An 11,517-nucleotide genomic window follows, 5' to 3' on the forward strand; every position below is an offset into this window, starting at 1 on the left:
TGCATTCTCACCTTCTAGTTAGGAACCAACATCATCAGGTTACTAGTGATTGTTATTTGCGAATAACCTCATCGAGCATCATTATCGCTGACAAGCGCTGCCTTCCTGCAGCAACCATCGCATACGAAACATCCTTACTGCCCGGAAACACAACAGCACCCGAGGGGGGGGTATTCCGAGACATGACACAGCCGACGAACGATTCGGAGGATGCGGCATACTCGGGGAGCAAGAAAGGCTCCGGCTCATAAGATAAGAGAAAACGTCAGGAGTCATGATTGAGAAGCTGTTCTAGGATTCTCAGGTGGACAGGTAATATCCCGACAGAAGGGATCACGGGTCAGGATAGAATATCAACGCCGTGGCCAGATAACCTTCTTCCAAAGGGAGCGAAGGCGAAATTAATCAGAAAGGCCACCGGATGGATATAATCCAGCCAGAATATAACATCCTATGACTGAGCTAGCCACTTCAGAAGTTTTCAAATGACCATGGGTTTGATATCTCCTCTCATATGAGGGTCTGTGTCGTTCCATTGTGATTATTGCCATGACAAAAACGGTTCAAACGACTGTTGATGCAGATTAATGAGACTCGGATGCAGATCTCTCGCTCTCTATGGCGCCTCGGAGATGGTATGGATGTCTCCGCTTTGAAAAGGGTCCTCGTCAACCTTGGACATGTTAGAAAGCCTTCCTTGACTTCTTGTTTATTCTTCTTAATCGCTGAATCAGGTGTTTCTGTCTGGCTACTGTCTGTGGGTCGGTGACCATACTCGCAAGAGAGTAACTCATGATCCTATCGTACCAGATAAACTCATCGGGCTTGAATCTGCAGAATTATGACAGACTGATCGATTGATCGGGAGGCATGCTGCATGGAACACCTTGGGTATATGCATCTACCCCGGGGACGCATCGTGTTCTGGAACAGTCTATATCTGTAAGTGCAACTGCCACAACCACTATCAATAATGAGTGGGTATATGGCAGACAAGACGCTGTGTTGCCCCCTGCCCCCCCTCCCCCCCTATGGCTGCCTGGTTCGTGCCCCTCCCCTAGTGACAAAATAGAAGCGAGAAGAGAAACAGAAACCTTCATAATAGTTCTGGCCCAAACATACTAGAGGCAGATTGAGCTTGCTGTGAAACCAGGCGATCTGGAGAGGGGACCAACTGGATAGGCAGCAGAGTATCGTTGGAGGAATACCGAGTATTGACTACAGTATCAAGGGTTTTCCCTGGAATGGATCCGTGTTACTTTTCCCCCTTCTTTTCAGTCCACAACTTTCCTGCTCTACTTTGCCAATGACTGATCTTTTTCCACACGAGCACATGGCATGTTTCTCTCTTCTAGCCTGACTTGATCATATACTGGACATATAACCTCATATTCATAACAAACCATCCAGACATAAGAACATCTAATACTACTTCCACGTTCATAGTTTTAGGACAAATCCTTTCCACTCATGTTCCTCGGGATTCGATTAAGAGCAGCGAGCACATCAGCTGCAGCGTAGGTCAAGATCAGGAACTACTGATCTAGTCACTCAATGCCTCGGTTCATAGATGTGACACACATTCCTGAGTCACCATGTAACCGGATTGTGAGATGGCCCTCGCCTTAAAGGCAAGGATTATGAAAATATCCGCAAATTTCACATTCTCTCCCTAATATACACCGAGCTCGCATCGATGTATGAGGGCATGGGTATAGTTGTCAGCGGTGCCTGAGGTTGACACCTGCCAGTTGGCTGCCTCCGCGGCCCTGCGCGGGCCTGCACCACCGTGTGTTGCCTCATTGCGACATACCTCTCCTCAGTACAACAATCCCCCGGCCCCATTTCCTTGCTGTTGGTTCCATCCATAATAGTCTTGCTCCTATTATAATCCCGCAAAGCTAGAGACATATCCTCCAAAAACTAAGTACCATCCACGTCCTACCTAATCTGGGACCGGGATCTGGCCAACATGAGGCGAATCTCCTATCAGTCAATGCCTGAAACAAACCATCTTCCTGTTAACAGCAGAGTAGAAATACATCGCAGGCTTCCGGAACTTCCCCAAAGCACATGGACAGACAGATACACACCGTGTCGACAGCCCCAACGTTTCCGCGTGTCCGCAGTCAACTTTAAAATCGAGGCCTGCATGACCGTCCGACCGTTGAACCACAACGACCTCGCTTATTGCTCAGCACCGGGGCCAAGTGCACCAGTTCCATCGATCCCGGTCAATTGGGGCTAATAGTGCGACCGAGGCGCCAGTTCCCGTAACCCCATGGGTGTAGACTTACTACGTGTACAGTACGCGATGGCACCATAAGCTACATCGGCTGTTCGGTATAGACGCCAAATCGGGAAGAGATGAGATAGGGCGTCAATGACGTCTCCATGTTCAAAAGACGCCTATCCGGGTTTGATAACCCGACTGCTGGTTTCGGCCCGGATTCGAACGCAATGCCAATAATCGGTTGGGAAAAAGAAATACCCTCATACTTGATGGAGACAGGGATGAGGAGTAGGAGTCAAGATATTCCTCCGACTCAGGTATATAAACAGCCTGATATCGCGAGGGTTTCTGGCATTCATCCTCAACAACCACAACTGATTCTCATCAGATCTGATCTCTAGACTCCTACACCAAACTTCCCATCTCAATCCACCCTGATCACTCTCGCAACCATGCGCTTCACACTTGCCACCATCGCATCCCTGCTCCTCGCCACTGGCAGTGCGCTGCGCATCACCAATCCCACTGCTTCCACCGTTGTGACCCCCGGCGAGGACCTCACCATCAGCTGGGACGATGTCAAGTACGTCGAGAACATCCCCAGCCCATTCCCAAAGTCAAGTCAATCGCTAACTCTCCCTCCCTACCCCCTCTAAAAGCGATCTCTCAACCGTATACCCTTACCTATGGCACTACCAAGACTCCCCCGACAACGGCTGGTACGAGCCAATCGGGAACCTGATCTATCTCCAAATCCAGAGTATGGATACTGTTTCCTGGGAGACGCTCCAGAGTGCGATCGCGGATCATTCGGGCAATGCGGCTAGGTACGTTCCTCCGGTCGACCACCCACCGCAAAGAGAGAATTGAGTCTCTGGATACTGATGACACGGGGTTGGGTGGTTTAGCACCAGCTATCAAATCGCTCTCCTTACACCCGAGGAGGCCCAGCACGTTGCTAATTGGGGGGCGGCAACCGTTGTCAGTGATCATTTCACTATTGACTTGTAAGTGGAATACGTCGAGTCTGTCAGATCCTGGGTGATCGGATAGGCAGTATGGGGGGTAGTCCTCATTTTTCCCCGGTGGTTCTCTCAAACATAGGAGACTGGTTGAGACTGAGAATCGAGGGCGTGGCTTGGGGACGGTGCAGCTGGGCTAGTTTGTTTTCCTTGAGGTGTTGGGGGGGGCTTATAGGTGAAGTAGATAGGGGGGGTCATGACGAGGAATTGAGATATAATTTATTCGGGTTGTTGAGATTATTGTCTATCCATCCGTGCTTTCGCAGTGTTCTCTTGTTGTAGCGGCCTGTTATTGGTATTAATCGCGTCGATGACTTCTAATTCATTTCAGATTATGGAAGAAACAGTGGCAAAACCAGAAGCTCGAGCTGCATTTCCCAGCCCAAAAACTGTAGCCTTATTCGATCATCAGGGGTGAGAGTGAGGGGTGGGACATCCCCAACCAACCTCCAACCTGGCGTGGCCGAACTCTGCGCCTTCCTAAATGGGCTATTTCTACAGCGCTCAAATCGTATAAACCCCCCCCCCCCCCTCGCCCGCCTTCTCCCCCGACTTTCGACTTCGCCTTCGTTCTCGCCCTCGCTTTCTCCGCCAGACAACATGCTCTGCAGACAAAAAGTCGACCTGCCATGGAGTATGGGTAGATGAACAGGTCACGTCAGTACAACTCAATTATATACACCGTCTAACCCTCACAACTTCCCTCTCACACTTCCCCTCAAACTCCCCATCCTCATCCTCATGACCTCCATGCCCACCTCCGAACTCCTCAGCATCTCCCCATCCGACTTCCCACTTCGATACGCCTTCCAAAACGCTTCCTCCTCCAACCACCCTCCCTTCCACCGGGCCACCCACTCCCCCGCAACACCCGCACACCACCCCACCTCCTCAACCACGAGCCCATGCCCCCCCTTCTCCAACACCGCCCTGCTTACCTTCCCCTCCTGAGCGCCACCACTACCCCCCGTGCCTGTGCCGGTCACACTCATCTTCCTGTCTTGCTCCGCCGCCCCAGACAGATAACTCCGCCCGGCGAATACCCACAGCACGCTGGGTCTGACGAATGGGAGCTCGCGCATTGCGGCGAGACATTCCGGTCGGGAGAACAGGACGGGGAGCTCGAGGGTGCGGTCCCAGTCTGGGAGGAGGAGGCGGTCGAGTTTGGGGTTAGGGTCTGGCGGGGTCAGGTTGGGGATCGAGTAGCTCCAGGCTTCGTGGTGTTTGGTTGTGGTTAGGGTTACTGGGGTGAGTATGGGGGTTGTGGTGGTGGGGGATGGGGTTGAGGTAGGATAGAGACGTGTGGGTATGTTGCGGAGCCCGTACTGGAGGTATCGGGCTCGTGCCCGGGGGTCCCATTTACGGAGGGCTTTGGCGAAGTATGTTTCTGCGGTGGCGCGCGTGGGCCAGAAGTCGGGTTTGAGGGCGGCGGGGAGGGAGGGGTTGGGGGCGGGCGAGGGCGTGGTGGGGATGTCGAGGATGACGGGTTCGTAGAGGATGAGTGTGGAGAGGAGGCGGGGGTGGAGGATGCTCAGGTGGATTCTGTGGCCTGGTTAGCGGGGGTGGGGGTGTTGGATAGGATGGGAGAGGGGGGAAGACGGACAGTTGGGCGCATCCCATGCTGTGGGCGATGCCGATGATGGGTCGGGGCATTTCGTCCCGGAAGTGGTTGGTCATGTGGAGGAGGTCACGAGAGTGGTCGAACCAGTGGGCTGAGGTGGTATATGAGTACTGGGATGTGTTGTTCTGGGGAGGAAGAGGGAGGGGGGAGGCGCACTGTTGTCTCCCTGGGTATACTCGTTCAGCACTCCGCTGGCTCCCTGGTTTGAGACATCGGCGACCCAAATCCCCCGCAGCGGGACGGATTGCTTCTTCAGCTGAGCGTAGAGATCTTCCCAGAGGGGCTCATATACTTCCTGTGCGTTGTTAGCGGGGCTTTCTTTCTTGGATGAGAATGGTTCAGATACCTTGGGGAAACCTGTCCCGTGGGCTCCGATGATTGTGACTGCGTTCTCGGGTATAGGATCGGGACGGTCGAGAGGGACATATTGTTTGATGGCGAGCTGGAGGACAGCTTCCTGGCGGCCGTTGATGCCATGGGGATGTTCACGGATATGCTGGGCTGGAATGGAGTGTTCGATGACTTGGAACGGGAAGGGTGGATTCATAGTGAGCAGCCACAATGAGACAGATCCTGTAGGGGGGTAGAGATGCCAAATGCTCCCCGCAGGGAGCTAGAAATACTTTAAGTAGGGGTCCATGTCAGCCATGTGAGGACATGCCAAGGGGATTAGTGCTTACCTTGCATACTGCTTTTTCGATCTGCCGAGGCCGAGGCCCGGGGGAGATCTCAGCGCCGTGGAATGCGCAGAGACGTTCGAGTAGTTGGTTACATTGCTTGAAATAGTAGGCCAGTATAAATGCTTAACTCAGGTTTCCACCTACTGTTAGTTGATCTATACTACAATTCCTTGCTAGCAGCATTCATCTGAGCCTACTGTTGATAGACATGCTAGCCGATTTGATACTAGGGACATTACGAACTACCGAAGGATGACAGTCTCGAGAAGAGCTTCGCAACAGGCCAAGTCCCTGATTGTCGCTACTGTAGTGATATGCCAGTAGGCCGACCTGCTCATGGGAAACGGGGCCCTCAGATCTCATCTAAAGGACACAGATAGTTCAGTCTTGGCAACAATAACCTGTGAGCTGCATTTTGTTATGTTCAATTCATGGTTCAGATCCTCGTCGTTGTGGGAGCCATCACTTGCACGAGATGCATCTGCTGTATCAGACAGAACGATGGAAGCTCCAAGGTAAGTACAGACTTGACGATGGTAGATCTAGATCGTCAGAACTCATTCATGCCACTAGTCGTCGACACTCCAATAGAAGGATGTTAGAAGCAGCGAGCACTGCACGTCAGTCTGTTCAACAACGCAGATGAGGCGAGACAAGAATCAGTTGGCTGCTGTGAAATACTTTTTGGGAACCGGTAACAACGCTATAACCTCCCAACCATCCAAACTAAACCCCGTAGTATACATACATACCCAGCCTTGATCCACACTACTGAATCGCCCTCTCCATATCCGCAGCCCACAGCGCCGCCCCAACGGTATTCGTGAACGCAAACGCAATCGAAGCAAAGGGTATCATTTCCAGCGCAAAAGACGCCATTCCAAACCTAAGTAAGTTACCAGTCAGCTCAGCCCGCCACCACAAGAAACGAAGTCAAAAAGCTCACCCGGTATACGCCCCCCTAAACTTCGTCACCCATTCATCCACCTCCTTCCCCTTCCAGCCCTTCAGCTGGAAAAACCTTTCATGCGCATCGGGCCCGAACTGCTTCCCCTGAATATAAACATAAACCGCGGTACCCACAACGGGCACGCAGTTCAGCGGCAGCAACAACAACGACCTGAGAAGATTCCTCGGTCTGAATCTCTCCAGCGGGCCCTTGAACGTATTCCCAAGACGGGCGATCGCATCCGCAGCCTTTCCATGCGGAACGACGGGTCTATCCTGCGAGACGAGAGCGTCCTGGCCCTCTTCTATGAGAGTGCCGTCGAATGTATCGGTGAGGGCGTCAGCGAGATAGAAGGATCGGATGAGAAAGGTGGTGATGGTGGAGCTTTCGCTGAGGACGAGGAGGGCGGCGGAGACGGGCGCGAGAGGGCCGCTGGTGATCGCCATCACGGCAGCTTGGGGCACGTAGGTGAAGAAGAACATCGCCGAGGTGACGCCGACGCCTAGACTGAGGGTTTGGTAGGATCGCGAGAGGAAGGGGCGCCATAGCGGGCGGTGGTTGGCTGTGTAAATTATGCCCTTTGGATGGTGGGGTGTGGGGTTAGCATTGTGCTGTATCTAGTAGTTCTGATTGCTTTCTGAATGAAGTAAACAGTAAACAGCTAGCTACCGGGGTAGCCGCTGTGAGCTCACCTTCAATGGGTAAAAGTACGTCCCCGACATGACGAGATCTTTTGCAATGACCCTGACATGGGCTGCCTCTTCGGCAATTGCATTCTTAATCTTGTCTGCCATGGGATATCGGAGGTTTTCGGCCAATGCAAAGCTATGTACATGCGGAGGGGAAAAGGTGGACGCTTGGAAGCTTTGTGTGGCGCGACTGGCGGTGACGTCGCAGACCGCATTAACATCCGTGCGGCATGCATCCCCCCGGTATTGCCATTACCGTAATTCAGGGGCTGCATCTGCCGGGCAACTCCATACTGCTAGTCTACTGCTACTACTACTACTACTACTAGGTAGTAGTCTACTACAACTACGCAGATATAGCACAGATAAAAGTACGAGGTTACATTACTATGCTTCATTTGGCACCCAAGGAAACCCTTGAGCCCTCTGTCGAGTTAACGTGGACTAACTTGAGCTAATCGTACATTGAAATGAAATTTTGACCAGTAGACATGATCTTCTGTAGAAGCAGCATCGGCCATCACCAGTCGAAATAACTGCGAGGCTTGTTATCCTTCTTGGGCGAGTAGCAGGAAGGTGGCGCATCCCCGAAATTATTAAAATTCCCAGCCTTCTTAGAGCCATCCTTGGAGACGTAGCCGTAGAGGTTCAGGATAATATCGCCCAGGAGTTGAGTGGTCTGCTCTTCCTTCGTGCTGGGGCAATTGCCAGCAATACCTGCAATCTGTTGACGAAGGTGATCCTCCCCTCGGCTATCTCTATGGAACCAGGCTTCAGCATCTTCCTCTCTCTGCTGGAGTTGACCTTTTGGTCTAGTGAGCCCGGGGGGGGTTCTCAGAACTTTCTCGGTCTGTGCTGCGAAATCATGGTCACGATTAGATACGATGCTCCCACCGAGAGTTTTGGTCTCCCACGGTTGAGATTTGCGCATAGGATGAGTCTTGGCCCCCATGGACATGTCGTGGAACTTCATGACCATGTCGTTGTGCTTCACGGCTGTATCGTGCTGCTTCATTACCATGTCGTCATACTTGAAGGCTGTATCCAGGTGCTTCGGGGTCATATCGTGGTGCTTGAATACTGTATCCTGATGCTTCAAAGATGTATCCGGGTGCTTGAAGTCTGGACCCTGGTGTTTCATAGTCATGCCGTGCTTGAAGGCCGTATCCTTGTACTTCATGGTCATGCCGTGGTGCTTAAAGGCTGTATCCTGGTGTTTCATGACTGTATCCTCATGCTTCATGGTTGTAGCTGGGTACTTCCTGGGCTTGTCCGGGTGCTGCATGGACGCGTCTTGGTGCTTCATAGGCATCTCATCCGGCTTAGGATTCTCGATCTCATTTGCCACGCTCTTGAGCAGCGCAGTCACCTCTTCTTTAAACTTGCGTCTTTTCTCTTCCTTTTCGAGATCTCGAACAACAGGCACGCGCTCCATGACTGGTTCAGGTTGTGGGGGAATTGGAGGTCCCGAAAGTTGCAGACCGGAGGTAATCTGAGTTGCAGGTCGCTTAGGACGCGTGCGAATTCTTAAGGACTCGTATGGCGACTGGTTGTAGGTTCGGTCGAAGTTGGCTCCGTAGAGGTGGAGAGAGGTGTCCTCGGTGACCGACCCATGCAGTGGGGTGCTGTGTGAATAGGACGAGTTGTAGCTCCTCGAGTAACTCAGAGGGTTCTGTTTGTAGTGACTCTCATCACCGCTTCCCCACCCCTGTGAGCTCAACTGAGAGGACGTGAATGGTTCCGTGTCCAAATTCAAACGGCTGCTCCCCATACTGGATTGATGTAACGCGGACAAACGTGACAGGACTCTCTGCTGTCTCGTGGGGTGGGTCTCGCGAGACTCGCTGCCAGATGAAACTTCTGATAGAAGTCTCCGGCCTCTCGCACCCCTCTTAGAGCTGGATTTAGTGCATAGTTGGGACAAGGGGATTGGCTGAGAGGACGCAAGATCTTCAAAGTTGTCCAGCTCATGCTCATCTTCCAAAGCTCCAGGGAGGTTTAGACCTTTGGATGACGACATTATTGCGATAGCATCAGGATAAAGTAAAATGGTGCCGGTTAGCCAAACACGCCGCCAAGCGCGAGGAAGTAAGCAGAAGAGGTCAGAAAGATCGGAGTAGGGGACGGGTGAAGAGAAAGGAAACAGCCCAGGGCATTCACTGAAACGCTGCACTTGCCTGTTTGCGCTGTTTACCTCACCTCCACATATCCAGGCTGCATGGTTTCTGGCCTTACGGTGAGAGTACAGGGAGAATAGTTAGCCCCTGCTAGATGTTTGAAGTTCCTTCCATACACCAGCTCCAGTATTTCTCTCGCTGCACGATCTCACTGACCCCCATTGTTCGTGAACAATGAATCTAAGACTGAAGTGATGGAAGTTGAGGTACGCATGGCTCCATCCTACAGGATCTGGGTTAGAAAATAATTAATTTCTGCATATAATAAACATGAAGACCAATCAGCACATAGATACATCAAAGAAATAAATCCATCCAAAGCTCTTGCGGGGTTTTGTTGATACTCTGTACCAGTGCTTTTACCATTGATTCCGCTGGGCACCGCCACTACTGGAGCGAAGATGGCCTATATTGGAGCCCATCTTGCCGGAGTCCAACTGGTTTCCACCATATTCATAGCCATCATCTCCACTGGTTCCACGCGTATCAAGGCTGCTGTCTCCGTACATCGGCTTAGCTCCTTGCGGCGGATAATCTCCAGTTCCAGATCCATAATCACGAGCGCCGGTCTGATAACCACCAGTGTTGCCTGAGCCATAGCCTCCAGATTCGGATTGTCTTCCATATCCGCCAGCGCCAGCCTGATGGCCGCCAGTGTTACCTGGATCATAGCCTCCGGATCCTGAATGCTGGCCATATCCTCCATACTGGGAGCCGTAGTTACCGCCGCCTTGTTTGGCATTGTATTCACCAGCGCCCGAGCCGTATGTGTCAGTCCTGGATTCGTAGTCATCGGCGCCGTAGGTGTTCGAACCAGGTCCAGTGCCTTGATTGGCGGAGCTATAGTCGCCAGAGCTAGGCTTCGATCCGTGACTTCCTTTGCCTGGACTTTGATCAGTACTAGCTCAGGATTACACGGCGAGAATGGGGGACAATACTATAGGAGTCGTTGTGATGGCCAGTTATGGCATCCTTGACTTTGTGCATAATGTTCGACATTTTGACAGCTCTGTAGATATGATGTTGTTGATATTGTATGTGTCTCTCAAGAGATGACCAAATAGTACAGTGACAATATAATCCATCCCCACAAGGACATTGTCCCGGGCTACAGTACGTTTATATATGAACCCCACTTCACGGCTAACCCGGAAAGATGACCAGCTGCAACCATGAGCGAGGACCAAGCAGATTGTCGCAATGCCATCACGGGAGGCGGACGGTGGTGACGTCCGGATCCAACATCCGGGCGATGGCGTACAAGAATGCAGACGGTTTGTATGAGGACCGGGATGTCGTTCACGTCATCCAACCATAACAGCGAATCCAGACCCTCGAGTTGGCGAGTTAAGCTCAGATCGCACCAGCCACGGAACCCTGGATGGTGCGCCACAGCGCGACCCCGCTTATATTCCTGGGGTTCCACCGGAGTATCACCACTCGGCATAGGACCAAAAGTTGGCCGAACCCTACATCGCCAATCCTCGTGTGTGATGGAGCCATGGTAATACAGACTCAATATGTACTGCTTGCGAGTGAAACATCTAACGGTGAGTCCGAGGAGATTATTGCATGGGAGGGCGATTTGTATCAGAGGGCCTAGCATCACGAAGACGTTTGGATGGCCCCTAAGGAAAGTCCGCTGTGGTTAGTTCTACTGAAGTACGGAGTCGATACCAGTATATGTCAGCATGGGAGGGGCGCTTTAGTGGGGAATTGGACAGGACATACCTATCTTCACTCGAAACGCTCCTGCATTGTCGATCAGAGGGCCATCGAAAAACCGAGTTCGACATGGACCATTACTATTGCCCCGGGCTAACAGCAGGGTGGGTGGGGGGAATTCGTGACGGGAAGTGGAAGACAGCTTGATCTGCGGGGAGGAGAACAGTGCCGGGTAACGTGGTGTGTAATGGATGTAATAGATGTATCCAGCAAGGGTGTTGGGGTCGGTGACACACGGGGGCGGTAATACCAGCATGCTATATCCATGGATAGTGGGGGAGTGCTGGCATTCTTGGAGTTTTTCGAAGTGCTGATTAATGGTCAACTGGCGGTATGCCGATTGAAGCTGAGTGTAGAACCCATCCCCATCTAGGGAGCACCTCGAAAGTGACAAGAGGCCGTGACGTAGGTAGGTAGTGAG

At 52.2% G+C, this 11,517-nt stretch overlaps 6 protein-coding genes across 6 annotated transcripts; 1 reads left to right on the top strand and 5 right to left on the bottom strand.

Moving 5' to 3' along the window:
- Positions 1–2,685: 2,685 nt before the first annotated feature.
- On the top strand, positions 2,686–3,185 carry BO70DRAFT_376813 (uncharacterized protein; the record flags this gene model as incomplete). The annotated part of the gene is made up of 3 exons (XM_025545151.1): positions 2,686–2,816; positions 2,893–3,060; positions 3,142–3,185. Coding segments are annotated over 3 exons (342 nt in total), but the record flags the coding sequence as incomplete, so codon positions are not given.
- Positions 3,186–3,947: 762 nt separating this feature from the next.
- Positions 3,948–5,766, bottom strand: BO70DRAFT_349548 (uncharacterized protein; the record flags this gene model as incomplete). Its single annotated transcript, XM_025541653.1, has 6 exons — positions 3,948–4,797; positions 4,859–4,967; positions 5,033–5,489; positions 5,557–5,652; positions 5,701–5,711; positions 5,754–5,766. The coding sequence occupies 6 exons, from the start codon at positions 5,764–5,766 to the stop codon at positions 3,948–3,950; spliced, it is 1,536 nt and encodes a 511-aa protein (XP_025403479.1).
- Positions 5,767–5,942: 176 nt separating this feature from the next.
- Positions 5,943–7,335, bottom strand: BO70DRAFT_358475 (uncharacterized protein). Its single transcript, XM_025542305.1, has 3 exons — positions 7,198–7,335; positions 6,503–7,083; positions 5,943–6,442 (listed from the first exon to the last, which is right to left on the bottom strand). Exons 1-3 carry the CDS (start codon positions 7,297–7,299, stop codon positions 6,325–6,327), a joined length of 801 nt encoding a protein of 266 aa, XP_025403480.1. The 5' UTR covers positions 7,300–7,335; the 3' UTR covers positions 5,943–6,324.
- A 379-nt stretch (positions 7,336–7,714) lies between these two features.
- BO70DRAFT_349550 (uncharacterized protein) lies at positions 7,715–9,214 on the bottom strand (the record flags this gene model as incomplete). The annotated part of the gene is made up of 1 exon (XM_025541654.1): positions 7,715–9,214. The coding sequence occupies one exon, from the start codon at positions 9,212–9,214 to the stop codon at positions 7,715–7,717; it is 1,500 nt and encodes a 499-aa protein (XP_025403481.1).
- Positions 9,215–9,603: 389 nt separating this feature from the next.
- On the bottom strand, positions 9,604–10,452 carry BO70DRAFT_358476 (uncharacterized protein). Its single transcript, XM_025542306.1, has 2 exons — positions 10,310–10,452; positions 9,604–10,254 (listed from the first exon to the last, which is right to left on the bottom strand). Exons 1-2 carry the CDS (start codon positions 10,368–10,370, stop codon positions 9,731–9,733), a joined length of 585 nt encoding a protein of 194 aa, XP_025403482.1. The 5' UTR covers positions 10,371–10,452; the 3' UTR covers positions 9,604–9,730.
- BO70DRAFT_83445 (uncharacterized protein) lies at positions 10,224–11,375 on the bottom strand. The gene is made up of 3 exons (XM_025548766.1): positions 11,103–11,375; positions 10,310–10,999; positions 10,224–10,254 (listed from the first exon to the last, which is right to left on the bottom strand). The coding sequence occupies exons 1-2, from the start codon at positions 11,165–11,167 to the stop codon at positions 10,480–10,482; spliced, it is 585 nt and encodes a 194-aa protein (XP_025403483.1). The 5' UTR covers positions 11,168–11,375; the 3' UTR covers positions 10,224–10,254; positions 10,310–10,479.
- Between the last annotated feature and the right edge of the window lie 142 nt (positions 11,376–11,517).

This window comes from Aspergillus heteromorphus (assembly GCF_003184545.1).
Source record: "Aspergillus heteromorphus CBS 117.55 chromosome Unknown BO70scaffold_2, whole genome shotgun sequence".
NCBI lineage: Eukaryota > Fungi > Ascomycota > Eurotiomycetes > Eurotiales > Aspergillaceae > Aspergillus > Aspergillus heteromorphus.